The sequence below is a fragment of the Erinaceus europaeus genome, chromosome 10 (assembly GCF_950295315.1).
Source record: "Erinaceus europaeus chromosome 10, mEriEur2.1, whole genome shotgun sequence".
In the NCBI taxonomy this organism is placed as follows: Eukaryota; Metazoa; Chordata; class Mammalia; order Eulipotyphla; family Erinaceidae; genus Erinaceus; species Erinaceus europaeus.
This window is the reverse complement of record NC_080171.1, coordinates 6,739,390-6,760,093: the sequence shown is the minus strand read 5'-3', so window position 1 is coordinate 6,760,093 and position 20,704 is coordinate 6,739,390. Positions and strand designations below refer to the sequence as shown.

The 20,704-nt window shown below is 40.8% G+C and overlaps 1 protein-coding gene and 2 long non-coding RNA genes across 5 annotated transcripts in view; 1 reads left to right on the top strand and 2 right to left on the bottom strand.

The window, feature by feature from the left end:
- The window catches only part of LOC132540822 (uncharacterized), a 478,519-nt gene that overhangs the window by 163,778 nt on the left and 294,037 nt on the right, over positions 1–20,704 (bottom strand). The window lies entirely within an intron of this gene.
- SLC44A1 (solute carrier family 44 member 1) overlaps positions 1–20,704 on the top strand; it is a 200,347-nt gene that overhangs the window by 132,239 nt on the left and 47,404 nt on the right. For 2 of the 3 annotated variants that reach the window (XM_060199058.1, XM_060199060.1), the window contains 4 exons: positions 5,178–5,315; positions 7,484–7,720; positions 11,165–11,245; positions 14,904–17,252. In XM_060199058.1, the coding sequence (XP_060055041.1) occupies positions 5,178–5,315; positions 7,484–7,720; positions 11,165–11,245; positions 14,904–14,927 (480 nt within the window). In that variant the 3' untranslated portion in view covers positions 14,928–17,252. Of the gene's footprint in view, positions 1–5,177; positions 5,316–7,483; positions 7,721–11,164; positions 11,246–14,903; positions 17,253–20,704 lie in introns of those variants that run through there. The other variant, XM_060199059.1, reaches the window with a different exon arrangement.
- On the bottom strand, positions 13,319–13,604 carry LOC132540821 (uncharacterized). Its single transcript, XR_009551945.1, has 2 exons — positions 13,481–13,604; positions 13,319–13,449 (listed from the first exon to the last, which is right to left on the bottom strand). It is a non-coding gene; the product is annotated as an uncharacterized LOC132540821 (long non-coding RNA).

Below are 20,704 nucleotides of genomic sequence, written 5' to 3'. Positions count from 1 at the left end.
AACCCAAACTGAGCAGAGCTCTGGTTTAAAAAAAAAAAAAAAAAAACCTGAGTGGTGGTGATCCTGTTTTTGAAAGTTAATAGTCTGAAGCCAGCGTGTCCTGCTAGAGCAGATGTTGGGCACTGGCTAAGTGCTGACCAGCGGTGCTGTTCTGTGGACAGTCAGGAAGGCTGTCTGAAAGACAGTAAGAGCTCAGCTGAGTGGTGTGCACAAGCTTGGAGAATAACCAGATAACTGAGAAAGCCCCATGGGCCCAGAATCTTGAGGTTCCTGAGGACCTTGGCACAGCATGTTCCTGTTAGAGTAGAAGGTGTGGAAGCGGGGGTGTTTCAGATGCTATGCTTTGAAGTATCGATTTCTGCAAGGAGCCATCTTGACTTCTGCAGTTCATCCTTCTGCCTTGGGAGTTGGAAAAGGAAAGAGCTTATAAAATAGTCAGTCTTTTCAGTTAGGCTGAGTACAAAGAAATTTCACAGATCGGCAGGGGCAGCGCCAAGATTCAGTCGCTCTGAGCATGTCCGACCCACCCTGGAACTGAGAGTGAAGGAAAGGAGCCAGTGCTGCCTCCCGGCCTGCAGTGCAAGGCTCCTGCTTGCGGGTGGATGGACTAGGGGAGGCAGAGGCCAGGGGAGAAGAAAGAGCCATCCAAGGAAGGACTGAATGTTCTGAAAAGTCATGTGGGCAACTCAAGCACTTTTATAGTTTAGTTAGGAGGCATGGAGGCTTCTCCTAGCTTCAGGTGGTCTTACAACAGAGATAACAGACATGTGTAGAAATCCTCTCTTGCAGGGGTCGGGCAATAGTACAGCGGGTTGAGCGCACGTGGCGTGAAACTTGAGGACTGGTGTAAGGATCCTGGTTTGAGCCCCCGGCTCCCCACCTACAGGTCTGCAGGTGTCTGTCTTTCACTCCCCATCTCTGCCTTCCCCTCCTTTCTCCATTTCTCTCTGTCCTATCTGGCAAAAATAACATCAATAACAATAATAATAACTACAACAATGATAAAAACAAGGGTAGCAAAAAGGGAAAATAAATATAATATTAAAAGCAAAAGAAATCCTCTCTCGCATCTGTCTCTGTTTCAAAGAAAATCATATCAGATGAAAAAAGAAAAGTATAATACTATACTTTTTTAAAAATTTATTTATTTATAATACGGAAACACTGACAAGACCATAGGATAAGAGCATCTTATAAGGGGCTGGATGGGGACACCCACTAGAGCGCACACACGTCACTGTACACAAGGACCAGATGCACACCCGTCCTTCCCACCTGCAGAGGGAAGCCTCATGGATGGTGAAGCAGGGCTACGGGCATCTCTCTCTCTCCATCTCTCTCTCTCTCTCTCTCTCTCTCTCTCGCTTTCTCTCCCTCCTGGCTCAATTCCTCTCAGTCTCTAGATTAGACAAATAAAGTGACTTGGAGGCGACCTGAGGGGGGGGCACATTGGATATAGCATTAGACTCGCAAAGATGAGGTCCTGAGTTGAGTCCCAGCATTATACGTGCCAAGGTGGCACTCTGGTTCTCTCTCTCTCTCTTTCTCTCTCTCTCTCTTCCTCTCTCTTGTCTGTCTCTCTCTCTCTCTCTCTCTCTCTCCCTCCGTCTCTTCCTCTCCTTGCCCTCTACCCCCAGTATTTCTGTCTGAATGAAAAAGTAGCCCAGAGTGCAGAAACCATGCACGCACAAGGCCCTAGCTATGCCAAAGGAGGAAAGAAGAGAAGTGACCTGTCGGTCCTCATCAGGGCAGGACTTAAGAGATAGCTTAATGATTGAAATGGTTACCCCAGTGTCCTTGACTCCAGGCATACTGCTTTGGTGCTGTTGTTGTTGTTCATTATTTCTCTCTGTACTTCACAAAGCAATAATATAAGTATGTAATATGGTGACTACTTTTCTCCCTAAAACTTGTGATGAAATAATTTTTATATAGTTCCTGATAAGGGGAATAAGGTGTTTGTCTCTTCAGTTTTTTGTTTTTTTTTTTTTAGTTATATTTTAGATATTTAAAGAGGTTTGTTGGTTGTTAAACTGAAGTTGCTGTTGTAAAAGATAGTAAAAAAAAAAAAAGGTGGGAGGGAGAAGGACACGTGAAGAAGGTACAAAAGATTTGACATGAGCCGATTGTTTTGGACTTGAAAAAGGACAGGAGGGGTTCCACAGACTAGACAAGGTTGATATTGATCCTTGGAAACATTTGAGAAAACGGGACAGCAACTCTTTTTCTGCAAATAATCAGGTAGTGATTTTCTTTAAAACATTCTAAGTCATATATACTCTGTCACAATGTGCTCAGTGCTCAGTGCCACTATGAAGATAGCCATAAACTCTGGGCACACTTACAAGTGTGGCCTTGTTGCAGTAAAACTTTTATTTATGAAATGAGACAGAAGACCAGATCTGACCCACACTCAGGACTTGGACAATTCACTCTAGAATAAATTGCTCAGCGCTGTGCACCTGTATGTGCTCAGGGAACCGGAGGCAGTTAATACAATGTTTCAAAAGAAGCCGTGTAAAAACACAGGATACCTGGGTCTGGATTGCTGCAGTGTGCAGTTAACTCTCTAGTACTGCTGCTGTCTTTTCACTCGCGAGCACTGGCAGATGACAGTATGAAAGAACAAGCAGCAGATGAATTATTATAGGAAAATTTACACTGTGATTTCTTTAAAATACTTCACATATTAGGTTTTGAGATGAAATGCCTGCAAACAGAATGTGACATGTCCTGATAATAGATTATCCCAGTTCATGTTGTAGAAATCCAGATACTGAAATCATACTGTTTGTCTCCAAAAACACTGTAATTTTCTGCTGCGCCACTGCTGGAAACCATTTGTGAACCACAAGTAGTCACGTACTCTATGTGACACTCTTTCCTTGGCCCTGAAATGTTCTAGATTTTTAATGTGTGAGTTTAATTCCATAACAGTAAATTAACTCATCATCATCGGATGTTCCTAACAACTAACAAACACACAATTGGAACTTCCACCAGGTAGAGACCCATCTCTCTGCCTTAATCAGTATTTACAGCTTCATAAACAAGGCCTGAGAGGAGACACAGTGAATCAAACTGGGCAACATAGTGCAAAGTAAACCCCTTCATCTCCAGCATGTGAACACTTTGAACCTACCTACAAATTCTTAAGTCAGTGTTAAGCCAAATATCACTCAGTTCCAAAAAGTTGTAGCCAAAACGTCCGTACATTTTCCCTTCCTAAGATTCAAATGTATTTGTTTAATAGTTGTCCCCTTTTGCCAGCAAATACCATTTCTATTTTAGAATGTAGGGTCAAAAAAAGAAGGGAGGGAAATCAGTGACGAGCAGGACAAAGAAAGCATGGGTCCATAAAAGCAGGGATAATTGTATAAGGATGTGACAACCAGGACTTAGAACTCACTGGAAGCGACAGAACACCAGCTCGATCTGACATGCAAAAAAAAAAAAAGTATGAGAGTGGGAGAGGGGAAAGAGAAGACACAGAGTGTGCTAACTTCTGCAACTGAAAAGTCCAGAAATTTGTCTGTTTCCTTAGGAGATTTGCATAGTTTCAAGGTAAGGAATCTTATTTCTCTTTTCAATGACCGACCGTACAGCTAGCCTCGACCTTCCTTTCCCTGTGACCTTCTCCTAACTTCTGTTTCTTCCCATTAGATGTCAGAATAGCCATAACAATTCATCCCATCACACTCTGATGTTCAGAAAATTTTAGAAAACTGTTTTGTCAGAAGCACTTATGAAGAAATAAGAATATATCCCCAGGGGTCGGGCGGTAGCACAGCAGGTTTAAGCACACGTGGCTCAAAGCGCAAGGACCAGCCTTAAGGATCCCAGTTCCAACTCCCGGCTCCCCACCTGCGGGGGGGGGGGGGTTGCTTCACAAGCTTTGAAGGAGGTCTGCAGGTGTCTTGTCTTTTTCTCCCTCTGTCTTCCCCTCCTCTCTCGATTTCTCTCTGTCCTATCCAACAACAACAACAATAATAACCACAACAACGATAAACAACAAGGGCAACAAAAAGGGGGGGATAGCCTCCAGGAGCAGTGGGTTCATGGTGCAGGCACCGAGCCCCAGAAATAACCATGGAGGCAAAAAAAAAAGTATGTCCCCCCAAATCCATAGGGAATATCCTTTACTTCTGTTGGCTCTGATCAATTTATGTACTGATTTCTTGACCAATCGTTGTGGCCAGGTGAGTAGGACCTGGTGATTGGCTTACATCAATCATGAACTACTCCCAAATCTAGAGTTTCAATCCAAATCAGACTTAAGAGAGTAAAGACAGCTTAGGTATTTTCTCGGAGGATTTCTGGGGTCCATCCCCCACAAGGAAGGAGTATAGATGCTAGCCAACGATCAGCTGACCTCAACAAGAGCTGTGAGCAATGTCAGCATATAGAAGGGTACTGGCGAGAAGGTGTTCAGATAAAACAGGGCAGTAATCACATCGCTGAAATGGAAATCATTATGTGTCCCTGATCTTCACGGTGTTGAATCCTGGACATCTAGGAAAAGGTTAAAGTAGGTCTGATTTACTAACACAGGGAAGAAGCCAATGGGTATGGGAAAGATTCGCAACATGTTACAATGCACAAGACTCAGGCTCAAGCCCTTGGTCCCTACCTGTAAGGGGATAAGCTTCGCGAGTGGTGAAGCAGTGTTGCGGGTGTCTCTCTGTCTCTCTTCCTCTCTATCTTCCCCTATCCTCTCCATGTCTGGCTGTCTCTAGCAACTAAATAAATAAAGGGTTTTTTTTTAAAGTGCTTCTTCTTAAAAAAAAAAAAGATTTGCATTTTAATAAATATCAGTATTTTTAAAAGAACAAAATTCCATCAAATGAAAAGTTTTGTTTGCCACATCAACTATTTTATTTTATTTTATTTTATTTTACCAGAACACTGCTCAACTCTGGTTTATGGTGGTGTGGGGGGATTGAACCTGGGACTTTGGAGCCTCAGGCAGGGAAGAGTCTCTTTGCATAGCCATTATGCTATCTACCCCCCACCCCACATCAACTATTTTTTTTATGTCTCATATTTCATTGTGCTTAACCTGTATCCCCTGCATCCACAAGTTGAACTGTGAAATATTGTTACAAGCTATATTTTGACTAAGTTCTTAATGAATGTGGATGCCCTTTATTTATGCAAGTGTTTTCATCATTGTCCAGAACGCATACACAGCTACAGCTATCAACAGCACCAATTTCTGCACCTCAGCAAAGGACGCCTTTGTCATTCTTGTGGAGAATGCTTTGCGAGTGGCTGCCATCAATACAGTGGGGGATTTCATGTTATTCCTGGGCAAGGTAAGACCACCTATATTATCTAAGATGAACAGAAATTTTAAATACATATATTAATCTTTTCTCTTTAATTAAATTATCTAGCTCACCAAGAAACTAAAAGCAATAAGCACTTAAATAGTCTTTAATATGGGTCAGGCACTGTTCTAAGTAGTCCACATAAAGTACTCTATATAAATAAAGTGCTGGGGTGGGGCAGGGCAGTAGTGCACAGGGTTAAGGGCACATATTACGAAGCTCAAGGACTCACACAAGGATCCTGGTTCAAGCCCCTGGTTCCCCACTTGTACGCGGGGTTGGGGGAGGGTCACTTCACAAGTGGTGAAGCAGACCTGCAGGTGTCTATCTTTCTTTCCCCACTCTCTTTCTTCCCCTCATCTGTCAATTTCTCTCTGTCCTATCCCAGAAAACAGGAAAAAAAAGGCCGCCAGGAGCAGTGGATTTGTAGTGATGACACTGAACCCCAGCAAAACCCTGGAGGTGAAAAGAAAAACAACAACAACAACATAATAATATAATAATAATAATAATAATAAATAAATGTGCTCAAGGAGGGGTGATAGCATAATGATTCTGCAAAGAGACTCACATGTCTGAGGCTTCAGAAGTCTTAGGTTCATTCCCAGGCACCACCATAACTGGGAGCTGAGCAGTCTTCTGATTGAAAAAAATAGTACTAAGTACTCAGCACAGATTGGAGCTGGAAGTTTTATTAATATCTCTTAGCTTACAAATAGGAAAACAGGGATGTATAGAGTGACTAAGTAGTTGGCCTATGCTTCTCATTTGTTGCTTTGGACTGTAAAGAGCTAAGCAACAGTCTGGTTGGTGCTTAGCTGTGCTGCACTTGGAGCCTGGATTTAAGTCTTGGCTCTCTCTTTTCTTTTTTCTCAATATTTATTTTTAAGAGAGTCAACATTTCAAAGACTCAGCCTATGTGCATTAGAAAGTTTGAGGCATTCAATCAATTTTTCCCCTCTCATATTAATTAAGTAGTGATTGACATGACTACAAGTTAATAGGAGTGCACATAAACACCATTCCCACCACCCAAAGACTGTGTCCCCCTCCCATCCTCCCCTTCCCGCCCCCACCCCAGTGAAGCCAAGCATCTACCCTCACCTTCAACCCAGAGATTTTTACCTTGGTGCCCTACTCCAGACTCAGTCAAATCCTGGCTTTAGTTTCCCTTTCTGTTCTTCTTTCTCAGCTTCTGTTGATGAGTGGGATCACCCCATACTCATCTTTGTCTTTCTGACTTAGCTCACTTAACATAATTCCTTCTCGCTCTGTCCAAGACGGGTCAGAGAAGGTGGGCTCATTGCTTTAATAGCTGCATAAGTGTTTTCTCTTCTGATCTTGTTTTTCAACTTCTGCCTGTGAATGAGATCATCCCATCTTCATCCTTCCATTTCTGACTTGTTTCACTTAACATTATTTCTTCAAGCTCCATCCAAGATGGGCTGAAAACGGTGATGTCAGAGAGAAAGCTGTGCGAGTGGTGAAGCAGCAGGGCTGCAGGTGTCTCTCTGTCTCCCCCACCCTTCCTCCCTCTTCCTCTCAGTTTATGGTTGTCTCTATCCAATAAATAAATGTAAAAAGATTATGATTTTATTTTATTTTATTTTAAGTATTTATTCTCTTTTGTTGCCCTTGTTGTTTTATTGTTGTAGTTATTGTTGTTGATGTCATCGTTGTTGGATAGGACAGAGAGGCATGGAGAGAGGAGGGGAAGACAGAGAGGGGGAGAGAAAGACAGACACCTGCAGACCTGCTTCACGGCTTGTGAAACGACTCCCCTGCAGGTGGGGAGCCGGGGGCTCGAACTAGGATCCTTAAGCAGGTCCTTGCGCTTTGTGCCACATGCACTTAACCTGCTGTGCTACCACCCGACTCCCTATGATTTTATTTTTAAAGTGCAGTTTGGGGTAGCAGGTATAACCTGTAGAAAATCTACTTGTGTTTTAATATAAACCCGAAGCATTTAAAGGATGGTGTGTGTGCATGACCAAATATATAGGTTTGTATAAATCATGCCTCCTAATTTGAGAGGGTCTGGGTTTACACACCATCGTTTTAGACAGGGAAGGGGACCTGAAGTGTGCCGCTGGTAAAGAAACTGACTCTGGATGGGCAGATGGTGAGTGTGACCTTTGTTCTGTCCACTTCAGGTGCTGATAGTCTGCAGCACAGGCTTGGCTGGGATCATGCTGCTCAACTACCAGCAGGATTACACGGTCTGGGTGCTGCCTCTGGTCATCGTCTGTCTCTTCGCTTTCCTAGTTGCTCATTGCTTCCTGTCCATTTACGAGATGGTGGTGGACGTATTATTTTTGTGTTTTGCCATTGATACAAAATACAATGATGGGAGCCCTGGCAGGGAATTTTACATGGATAAAGTACTGATGGTAAGTACTTCAGATGCCTTCAACTGCTTATGGGATTTAAAAAAAAAAACTATTTAAAAAAAAAAACACTGTTCAGGGGTCGGGTGGTGGTGCACCTGGTTAAACGCACCTGTCACAATGCAGAAGGACCCAGGTTCAAGCCCCCAGTCCCCAGACTTCAGGAGGAAAGCTTCATGAGTGGCGAAGTTGTGCTGCAGGTGTCCGTCTCTCTATCTATCTGTCTACCTTCTCCCCCTCGATTTCTGGCTGTCTCTATCCATTAAATAAATAATCAAAAAAAAAATATATATATATGTACTGTTCAGGGGCCAAGTGATAGTTCATCAGGGAATGCTTCACTGCTCAAGCCCAGCATTGTATGGCCGGGGTGGGGGCATGACACCAGGAAAAGCAGCATTGGTGGTGTCTCTCTCAGCACTGAAGTGGTGACAAGTACCTTTCCCTGACATGGGCCTCAAAAGCATCCAGTCTGATTTCCCAGGTTGTGTGTCTACCTGCATTTCTCTACCCAACTACCACCTTCCCAGGTGTCACTGCCGAAAACCTTGCCCAGAAGTCAGCCACACGGAAGGTGTCGCATCTCGATCGCAGATCACCATGTCCTGGACAGGTCGCATTATATTCCAGTCTTCAAGATCTGAACTTCATACTGATTTCATTCTTTTTTCTTTTTTTTTTTTTTAACAAGATGCCGTAAGAATAACTCAAGGCTTTCTACGTATCCATTAATACTGAAATACTCCTCCCTGGTCCAGTTCTTTTATTCTTTATTTTTAGAGAGAGAAAGCAGGGATCAAACCCAGGTTATCACACCTAGCAAAGTATTTGCTTTATCCACAAGTCACTCCCAGGCCCTCTGCACAGGCAATACATTCAGATTCTTTGTAATAATTAATATAAGCTCTGTGACTTCCTTATGCTACCATCTCAAAATATTTTAAAATTTAGAAATGACATTAAAGCAGTTTAAGCACCGTGACCATCAATTTCAAATGCCACCAAACTAGAGATGCTTTAAGAATGATTTGTTGTTTTATGAGAGAAAGATAGCAGAATGCCACTTTGGCATATACCATGGCAGGGGTCAAATCTGTGGCTTCCTGTAGGCAGACCTGCCTTGCTGTGCTGTATCTGCTGAGCACCTCACTGTTTGCAGTTTTGTTTTTTTTTATTTCTATCATTGTATTTATTTTTATTTACATGTTTTCCCCTTTAGTTATTGTTTATTGTCGTTGTTATTGCTGTCATTGTTGGATAGGACAGAGAGAAGTGGAGAGAGGAGGGGAAGACAGGGGGAGAGAGAGAGACACCTGCAGACCTGTTTCACTGCTTGTGAAGCTACTCCCCTGCAGGTTGGGAGCCGGGGGCTCGAACTGGGATCCTTATGCCAGTTCTTGCGCTTTACGCCCACATGCGCTTGACCCACTGCAATATCGCACGGCTCCCTGAAGATGATTTTTTAAGAACAGTTCTCTGCTATTAAGCTGTGAGATGTCTCCATCTCTAAAATGGATACTATTAAACACTAACTAGTAGACTCTAGTTAGTCAGGTCATCTTCCAGGAGCAAGGTTTACCCCAGGTAAGTCTGAAAAAATGTGTTACTAAAAATGTTAGGTTTGGTTTCAAATTACAAAAGTTCCAAATGAATTAATGGGCCAACTTGGCAGTGGTTTGCTGAGACTATTATCAGCCAAATTTTGGACACTTTAGTGGTATCTAAATTACATTCCCAGTAGGTTCTTTTTGTAATGGAGTTTGATCTCTGAGCATTGCATCTCATGATTAAGGCATTCAGAAGAAAAGTTTTATTTATTTTTTAATGTAATGCTAAGAAACAAGTCTCAGGTGCAGGCATGGATGATACCACCATTGAGTGACCTCTTGGGCCCAATATGTCAGTGTCTTATTTCCTGGAGAAAGGAGGAAGGGAGACACAGACACAGAGAAGAGAGACAACAGAGTACTGTCCCGCTCTCCAAGGGGCTTCCTCTGCTGCCTTCCATACGCTCCCGTGTGTCCTCAAGGCTTCAGTACAGGCCTCATTCCGAGCATGTCAGAGGGCTGGGAGGTGGCCCACGCAGTGCCTCAAGCGCACATTGTAGGGGGCACAAGGCCCTGGGCAAGGATGCAAGTCTGAGCCTCAACTCCTCACATACGGGGAGCGAGGTGCTGGCGGATATCACTTCACAAGCGGTAAAGCAGGTCTGCAGGTGTCTTTCTTCCTCCCCCTCTAACTTCCCCTCTCTCTGTCCTACTCTATAAAAAAATATTTTTTAAATAATGGACTCCCGGAGTAGTAGATTTGTAGAGCTAGCACCGAGCCCCAGTGATAACCCTGGAGGCAAAAAAAAAAAAAGAATGTTAGTGCTCTCTAACTGGGCTACCTCCCATCTCCCTGCTTTTTTTTTTTTAAGTCACTAGTCAAAATACTAGAGCAGAAATCCCAGGCTTCTTCTTTCAGTTGTCTCTGTAAGAATAATGAAGACATTCGATGTCACGCTACATAAACTGACACCAAGAAGCTCTTCTTCAGGGTATAATTCCATTTTAACTACTTCTTTTTTTACTTATTTATTTATTTATTTTAATATTTATTTTATTTATTTATTCCCTTTGTTGCCCTTGTTGTTTTATTGTTGTAGTTATTATTGTTGTTGTCGTCGTTGTTGGATAGGACAGAGAGAAATGGAGAGAGGAGGGGAAGACAGAGAGGAGGAGAGAAAGATAGACACCTGCAGACCTGCTTCACCGCCTGTGAAGCGACTCCCCTGCAGGTGGGGAGCCGGGGTTCGAATCGGGATCCTTATGCCAGTCCTTGTGCTTTGCGCCACCTGCGCTTAACCCGCTGCGCTACAGCCCGACTCCCCCATTTTAACTACTTCTGACCACAAATACAGGTTGTTACTCCTTGTCTTCCTGCTTTGTGGAGTAGTAGTTTCAAGGCCAAACAGACCTTTATTGTTGTTGTTGTTTTTTCTTTTTCTTTCACAACTTATTTATGATTTGGTGAAAGCAGTTTTCTGTGCTGAGCAGTTTCAGTGATCTCTTTCACCTCCTAGATTATCTAGAAGAGCTCACTTAGGGTGTAACATGGTGCTGTTTCCTGGAGTTTCTGTGTGAAGAAACTGAAACAGCAAATGAAGCGATGTCCTAAGTGTACAAAAATAATGTTTTTAACTGTTTTTTTTTTTTTCTCTTCTGGTTAGAGCTAATATAATTTCTTAGGTGAAATTATCAAAATGAATGGGTAGGGGGGAAAAAAAAACACTTTATACCCACAGGTTGCTGTCATTATGACACATTTAGCAATTCTTTTGTGTGATACTAAATATCACTCGCGGCTGTATGTTTAGGCCAAATGTAAATACTCTTCACAAACCCTCCACCAACTGAATTCTGAAAACAAGCAAGAATGTGTGTCTTTCCACCCCTTGTCTTGCAGGAGTTTGTGGAAAACAGTAGGAGAGCAATGAAAGAAGCTGGTAAGGGAGGTGTTGCTGACGCCAGAGAGCTTAAACCCATGGTAGGTGAAGATGGGGGGGGGGGCTGCCCTCCAAGACTTTCACTTTCACTTCCTGTCTCTGTGTATCCTCACTGACTGCATCTCTTCCGGAGAAGCTTTTGTTATCTGTATCACACAAGATATGCTGCTCTTTCTGTTTGTGTGCTTACCCATCACTTGGATGGCAGAGTTCTTGTCACAACTGAGACCACCTCCTGTAAAAGCAAGATGAAAGGAACCAGCATCTTTAGTGCTCGGGAGGGGAGGGGGGAGGGGGGGGGGCTTTGTTCCTAAGATGAAATTGCTGTTTGATGTGTTTCCTTTCGGCTGTCAGCATCCCCTTTCCGTCAGCCTGAACACTGGGCTGTACACATGAACTGGCAGTTTGGGTTGCTTGGGTTTTTTTAATCATTTTTGAAGGTATAATAGCAGTTCCTTTCAACTTGCTAGAATTCATATTCCTCCCTTTTTAATATTGATTTGTTTCTGTTGCTGTCTTTTCCCTTTGTTAACTTTTTCTTCTGTTGCCTGTATTATAGTTTCTTTGTTTCTTAAGCCGTTTTTCAGTAGCAAACAAGGCTGTTTCCATCGACACACATTTTCTCACTCAGTAAAACAACCCGGTCTTCTCTGGGTTAATATCATATATGCGCCACTCCACTTTGACATGAAAGCTCTAAGCATCATAGCGAATTCTGAGTTGCTTTTCCTAGAGACACGCTCACTGCCACATAATGACAGATGTCATTTGTTTGTTTAATTGATAATTTTAAAATTGTATTGTTTCCTTTACAATATTATATAAATGCCTAAATCTTTAAACAGTTTATTTTAAGTAATGTGCCACCTAATTGCATGTAATGTTCAAAAGCATGAGGTAAGAATTGCCTTTCTTTATCCTTGAATAAGCATAAATGGTTTGATAGAAACTTCTACCTTAAGAGGTATGTAGTATAAAACAGTCCCATTTAACTATCTAAGAGCAAAGGAAATGGATTCCCTTAAAGAGAGAAGAGAGACTATATGCACACGCAGCAGAATGAAGTACTCCACATACAGCCTCCACAAAATGTTTGCCTGTATTCTTCCTCCATCTCCCTTTCCCGTATCTGCCTTGCTGTTGCGCTTGCTGCCATCCACGATTATATATTAAGTCAAAACTTTAAAATGTTTTGATCTCCAGGGCACAGATTAATGAGCAAAGAGTAGACTATGGGGAGGGGGGTGCTGGGATCTGCGTAAGGATCCTGGTTCAAGTTCCCGGCTCCCCACCTGCGGGGGGAGTTTCTTCACAAGCGGTGAAGCAGGTCTGCAGGTGTCCATCTTTCTCTCCCCCTGTCTGTCTTCCCCTCCTCTCTCCATTTCTCTCTGTCCTATCCAACAACAACAGCAGCAGCTGTAATAACAATAGCAACAACAAGGGCAACAAAAGTGGGAAAATAGCCTCCAGGAGCAGTGGATTCATGGTGCAGGCACCAAACTTCTGTGATAACCCTAGAGACTAATAATAATAAGTCAACTATGTAAAAGTGTCTGTTAGCATCAAGTATCCATCAGTCAGAAGTAGGCTGAGTGGGGCAGCAGGTCCCTTAACTTCAGATGGGCTGAGAAGGATGACTCAAGAGTCTGTCAAGGAAAGGAAGAGCCCACTTCTTATCTCTTCGAATTGTTTAGGATGTCAGGCCCGAAAAATTTAAAAAACTTACATAAAGCATAAAAATATTTTATATTAAGCTACATATTATTATATAACATAAATACTATCATTTTAATTTATAAAATTAAATTTATTTTAATTTATAAATTAATATTATTAATTTATTTTAATTTATAAATTGAATTTTATAATTCAATTTATAAATTATATATATATTTTTTCTAAAGATGTATAGTTTCCTTTCTCTCCACTTCTGCCTTTCCAGTGAATGACATTATTCTTCAGTAATAAGCATTTAATGACAGGTAGAAATATTTAGAGGTTGGCGGCCAGGCGGTGGCGCACCTGCTTAAGTGCACACACTACACTTAAGTCTGTCAAGGAAAGGACCAGGTTGAAGCCCCTGGTCCCCACCTGTGGGGAAACTCCATGAGTGATTAAAACATATATATTTAGAGGTTTAGAAATAGTTTAAGCTTTAGTTGGCATGTATTTTTGTTTTATTGTTTAATGAAAAGTGGATGAAATATTGAACAGAAGCCAAGTGTTTCACTTCACTTTACCAAACCTCTTCTTCTTCTAGCGTTTGCCTACCAAACCTCTAATGTATAGATATCACTGGAATTTTCCAGGTTGTAGGGCCTCCTATCAGAAATCAAACATTTAGAAAAATTGTATCTCTAATATTAATTTCAGTTTTAAATTAACATCCCTAACCTCTCAAACAATGCATAAAATCTTTCATTCCTGCCATTCTCATCATCTCATTGCTTGCAGTTTCTTGTGTATTGACCTGGTGCTTTGAACATTGTAGCCTTTGGTCCCCAAGAGTGATGTGTGAAGTGGTTAGAGCTTTGCAGGAAGAGAGATGTGAAATGTTCCTCAGAGAATCGTTAAATTTAAGAGCCCATCAGTACTTGGAATTCTGATCTCTGCGTCACAGCAAGCAGGCTAAAAGTTGGCCCTTGGGAGCACCGTGGTTTACCTATGAACCTTGAGGACTACCTGAGGAGTATCTAGCCCTTAACATTAGGGACTGGCAAGATTTGGGATTGCCTGCTTGTCTTAGCTAGGGATGTGCTGTTACTCCTTCAGACGAAAGTTCTGTGAAGGAGCGTTATTCATATTTTGCCGTATCTGTAGAAATACTACTATTTGAATTTGCTCTTTTTCTTTACTGGGACTTTTTTTTTAATATTTATTTTATTTATTTATTCCCTTTTGTTGCCCTTGTTGTTTTATTGTTGTAGTTACTATTGTTGTTGTCGTTGTTGGATAGGACAGAGAGAAATGGAGAGAGGAGGGGAAGACAGAGAGGAGGAGAGAAAGATAGACACCTGTAGACCTGCTTCACTGCCTGTGAAGCGACTCCCCTGCAGGTGGGGAGCCGGGGTTCGAACCGGGATCCTTATGCCGGTCCTTGTGCTTTGCGCCACCTGCGCTTAACCCGCTGCGCTACAGCCTGACTCCCTACAGGGACATTTTAATTGAGCTTATTTTTAGCCTATAAAATAGTATTCTGAAAAACTGAAGGTATAAATTTTCCTTCTGAAAGAGGATCATTGAACTAAATATAATATAAAAACTTTCATTTTTTTCCTCTTGGACTTTCTATTGAGAAAAATCTTACCAGCTAAAGAAACCCTGGAAGTTTGTGAGGTATATTCTATAAGCCCTCGAAATGACTTCAGAAAAAAGAAAAAATTCCAGTATGATGTAGAGCTCTAAGAGACTTCTCGCCATTGGTTTGCTATTGTATAGGGAAAAAACTCAAGGGGGGGAACAGGTAGAAAATCCCAGGCAGAATAAGAACACAGAGAAGAATTCTCTGCACAGCTCAGAAGTGATCCAGAAGGAAGTGTGTTTACAACACAAAGCTGAAGTAGCGGCTCAGGGCCAAGGAGTCTTGACCCAAATCGCTTTGGTTGCTGTTTGTGACATTTTGCATATTTGTACATCGTTCATAAACCCCTTGTAACGGTAACTGTCTAAAATTATACTCTGTATGACTTTGTTTTCTAGGCTTCAGGAGCAAGTTCTGCTTGAACCTAGCCGACCGTTATGGAACCCCTTGACATTCCAAAACAATATATACACATGACTATGTATCTGTGTGTGTGGGTGTGTGTGTATATATGCATATATATATGTGTGTATATATACACACACACATACCTATATATACATACACCCACACACATGATCAGCCAAAATCAGAGAACAGGAACAGGGATTTCATGCCTTTCAAGCTTATTTTTGTCAGACACGTCCTCCTCCCTATCATACGGCCGGCAACTGCCGTCATGTGATGTCTCGATTGTAACTGTCTTAATGGAGATGTTAAGATTCATATCTGATTAACATTTTTAATAACTTAGAGGATATTTTCACTTTAGTTATTCAAATTAGGTTTTATATATATATATATATATATACATATATATAGTACGGAATTCTTTGTCTAAAATCTATTCAGAGGTGATTTCTCTGAAGTGTGCATCAAATCAAGATCTTATTTTACTGATGTGTAAGTCCTAGTGTATAAAACTAGGGCCATGTGTTCAGATAAATAAGGGATTACTCCTAATCACTTCTCCCCAATCAAAAAAGCCATGCCATTTTACTTTTATAAACATAACCAGTGGATACAATGTGGGAATTTTCATAATATCTCATGCATTTTGTCAGTCAACATTGAAAAGTAACCAACTCCTCAGGTATCTGTAGTTTACCCTAATGCTTCTATAAGAGAGTAGGTTAAAAAAAAAAAAAGTAGATAATCTTTCTTATGCAAACTTTTTCCTGATACGTTGTCTTTTAATTTTGACGTTAGTAGCATCTTCCCACACATCTGTGTGCCTGATTTGAAAGGAGCTGGAGAACCAGCACATTTAGCCAGTAAGTGTCTGTGTGTTGATTTGAAGACTAAATAATGCTGGGAGAAATAAAGAAGCAAGAGAAATCTGGAACAGAAGTATTGCAAATCCCAGTGTTTGGGCTTGTGAAAAGCATCAGTGACTTAGGGCTAAATGGCTGTTTATTCAAATGCTTGCTAGTCAGTCTGAAAACATACTGGCAATCCATTGAGTAGATAGAATTCTACGACGTTTAACTGAAGAATCAGTTCATGTTTTGATTTTCCACTGTTGAATATTCTTTTTGTTTGGGGGTAGGATTGGGGTTTTTTTTGTTTGTTTGTTTTTGGTTTTTTTCCTTCCTGAAGCTTACCAGATATGAATGGCTAATATTCCATCGTTCTGCTTATTGTAATGGTGAATGCTTTAAAAAAATGTAATTTGCTAAGAATAATTCATGATCTGTTTATGCGATAACTCCTTTTTGTTACACCTTTTTTAAAAAAAGCTATTTTTGTTAATGTAAAGTAAATATTTCAGAGCAAATTTTTTAAACTTATTGCACTAAATATAGGCTCTGTACAAAAAAAAAAAAAGAAAAGAAAAAAAAAGCCTCAGCATTTTATCATTCCATAGAAGGAGAATCTTTTGGAAGAAAGCATTGCCTTCTGTCAGAACCAGACCAGATCATGGAACTGCGTGCAATTCCTGTCACTAGGGCTTCACAAGCAACTGCTTGCGAATGTGCTTCCTTTCAAAGGGTTGAACCTTTATATTGCTGCAAAGGTAAACTGTATCTTTTTTAAGTACTTGTGTCCTTTAGCTAGGCTAAAACTTGCTAACCACTTTGGTTTCGTTTCAAAGCTCATGTAATATTTCTGATTTTTCAGAATATTTGCAATAAGAGTCTGAATTTAAAAATATATAGATAGAGCTCATGTCTTGGCAAGATCTGGGTGAGAGTAGTCACTCCGGAACAATTCTTCTCCAGAAGTTAACATCTACTGTCAGCAAACAGTATCATTGTCCTCTTTTATATCATTTGAAAAGGAATAACTATAATCATGTCACTAATAATTCTCCAAATAGATGAGAGAGCAAATCATATAAGAATATGCAGAATGCCTTCTGTTTAAATGGCGGCATATTTTTTGGATGTTAAGTGACTTTGGGAACTAAAATTAGAATTGAAAATCTGGAAGATGGCTATCAAAACAGAAGATATGCCAGGAGCTAACTATTTTAGGAAGTATCCCTTCAAAATGGCCTGATGGAAGTCCTGAATTTGGAAATCAGATTCTACTCACTTGGACATCCCAACATCACGGACTCTTTGCTGCTCCCTGTTCATTTGCTCACAATCTCAGCTATTTGGAAGCCACCAGGAATGCTTTCTAATTATCATCTGCAACTAGCACTGTAATCAAAAAGAAATTTTGTATTTTTGTATAACTTGACTGTGTGCCATTTTCTATAACAGGTCCCTGTTTTACAAATAAATTTCGTTTTACTAACATTGTGTTTAGAAAGTACGATCTATGTGTAACCATGTCATTTAAACTGCAGATTAACTGCCAGACTGGCTTTCCTTGAGTCAGTGTGTGTGTCACTGAGTAGCTGCCTGCGGCAGGCTTACACAGGCACACCCAGGTGTCTGCTGTGTACCACCTCAGTCCTGCACGAGCTTCACTCATCAGTTCATTCTGTAAAGCATCGCAGAGATTTTAGCAAGATGTCAAAGTCTGGAGGTTGTTTGAATATCGCTGCTGCCTCTCCCATTCATTGCAAATCATTCTCCTGCAAGCTATGGGCTGCCTTATTGTTCAATGCTCACTGCTTCCGTCTTTTGCCCAAGTGAGAAGAATAGATGAAAGACCAAAAAAAAAGTTATCTTTAAAACCTGAAAAATTTTATAAACCATCGATGCTCTATTTTGACTTTTGTCTTTCTTTTTTTTTTTCCCTGTGGTATCTCTTCAGAACTGCATTCAGGACGCACATCTTCAGTCATAATTAGAAGCCTCTGTGGTAAACAGGATCACAGTGGCCAGAGTGTCAGGCCCGCTAATTACGGCTCTAGTGAGTTAGACTTTCTAGGTTCCTGCCTCGGGAGTAAGCACTGATGGAATCTAATATATAGAAGGGGCAAGATTATATATCACAGGATATATCCAAGAGACCCATCTATGGCTCAGCAGTGCTATAGCAATAAAACATTCGAAATGTAGCTTTTAGAATCCTACCTGGGTGAGGAGAGTATAACGCAAACTGATCTTCTCAAGCAGTCAGTGCAGTGGCAAATGTTCAGAATTAAGGGTTTTTATCCTATGCTAGCTAGAGCACATTGGAGTCCTAAATAGCCACAGTTTGAGTAGCTTCAGAGCATGTCAGACCCCCAAAGGGTTTCTACAGCTTAAGGAGAGCCCATCATTGAGTTTATTCTGAAGAAGTGTTTTTGTCTTTCCTTTATAGAGACACTCCCCTAGCTGCACTTCCCTCCCTCCCCGGCCCCCCCCCCCCCCGCCCCCCGGCCCCCAGCAAAGTGCTTTGCCTAACTGGTAGCAACACTGACCTTGGCAGATGCCAAAGACGCCTCTGCCTAGCCAGGGTAGTTTCAGGATTTTACCTTGGGGGGAGTAATGAACTGGGCCTTTCCTTATTCCTGGGCTGCTTTTACACACTAAGATTTCTCCTTCAAAACAGCTACAAATTACAGACATCAAATATTTTTGAGGCCAAATCAATGCTCCTGAGCCTTCAGCCACATCCCACTTCGTACCACTACTAGGGATTAATAGAAATAAATAAACAAACAAACAAACGCCCTTGCCTGCCAAGTATAATTCTAAGGTCACTATCTTCACTTGAATTGTTGGAGTTCCCAGTGGTCACCCGTAACCTTTGAGAAGCTTCTTTTCGAAAGGCTTTTTAGCATGCAAGTTCTCTGTTGCTTCCTTACTATTACATAAAAAGTCTGTCTCCCCAGAGGCTGACTCACACACCCGCTACAGATAGTTCCTGTACTTTTTTTTTTCTTTCATGTATTCCATTTGACAGGTAGAAATCCACCACAATGCCTTGCCTACAGTTGTTAAAATATAGCCTGGAAATATATATATGAAAATTGTAGGTCCACAAGTAAGTGCATAAAATAGATTATGTTTTATATCTTCACAGCAGAGAATGCTTTTGAGTGCACACTGATGGGTCGTGGTATACTAAGAATGCACTGTTAACCCTTCTGAAAAGTAAGCACAGTTCAGCTAGAGTGTCGGCTTTTGGAATTAGATCATCCTTGTCTAATGGCAGTTAGGCTACATTTTGAAAAACCAGGACCTTTGAATGCACAAGAGAAAACAAAAGTTACAAAGCTAAAAAGCAAACAAGCTAAATATAGGTATATATATATTTGTAAATCTAAAACATTATGCTCTCGCTATTGAAAGCTCATAAATTTGAACTAAACTCTCTTCCTCTAAATTTTACATGGAGATTTGTAAACTGTCAAAATTACCTTTCATACAGAAATTTTCAGTGCAAAGTTTTTAAATTTGAGAGTTTCTAGGCAAGTTCTATAGTACCCTATCTCCCTCCCAATCTTTGATTTTTACATGTGTAAAAGTTACAAATGGTGTTCTTTTAAAAAAAATAATAATACACAAATTGTTATTTTGTAAGCTGCATCAACAAGATTCAGGTTTGATATTTTCTTTAAAAAATTCATTAGTAAATGTATGAAGAAAATAGGGAGCTGCGTATTAGGCTATTCACTTTTGATACTAACTTTTATAACTTAAATGAATTCCAAAGGAGTGAACACTTCAGAAGAAGGAATTTAAAGTAATTAAGCTTTCAGTTTATTCATGATCTAGTAAAAATAGAGCTGAGCATGTAAACATTATAATTTCAAAAATGTTCAGGAAGCTTTTCATTCTAATTTGCTAAGACCTAAATTTAATATTTTAAGAAAGGAAAAAAATAAGAAAGCAATGAATTATCTGCTTCTCAGACTCACATAGTGTATCTATGAATGTTTAAAATACAGACATTTCACAATTCTCTCAGGCAAAAATGAGCACAAGTCAAAAGACAGCTCTAAAGTTGGCTTGAAAATATATTTAGAAATGAGCTGGTGACTAGACCTACAGTTAAGGTAACATTTAAGATGGTATTTACCAACATTTGTCCTGAAAAGTCCCTTATTACCAGAAAATGAATTGAGTGCCAGTTCTGAGCTATAAACCTCAAGTCAGACTGAATAGCAAGTCGGTCATCACAACTCCTCAACAGTAAGATTCCTTTCCCCTGGGTGGTGTGTGTGTCCCGAGGAGAATTTTTGGCAAGGACCTAGATTATTTGCAATGGACCAGCCAGTCTAAGATGTGGGTAGAGAATCTCGTAACTATCAACACTTTTTTTTTTAAATGGTAGCTCAGTTATAAGTGCCACAGGCCTAGAACAGATCACTGTTTAAAGTCACAGCAGTTAGTGTGATCAAAATAAGTGGGAAAGGAGGGTAAGATAGGCTCTCTGTAATCCAGAGTTGACAACAGATGGCTCAGTACACTGGCAAGCTGAAGGAGCAGATATAGGGGAGATAATTTTTTTAAAAAAACTTTTTTTTTCTGGTTATATACATCAGGGAAGTATTTGCTGTTCTTAGTGTTTTCCAGCCACATACTGGAGCATCCTTGGACCACCTGCCAGTGGCACTGTGTCTCCATTCACACACATCTACCCATCTTCCTTTACAGGTAGCCATGTGGATTTCTTCACAGCTGCTCCTTATTAGCTAAGGGTGTTGCAGCTACATGAAAAGCCTCCCCGGTCCTTGATAAAAGGAGACAGAAATCCTTAGAGGAATTTAAAGTGCTTGAAAGATTTGATTACAGGGGCTAGGTCATGATTCAGTTGGTTGAGTGCACATGTCACGATATGCAAAGACCCAGGTTCAAGCCCCTAGTCCCCA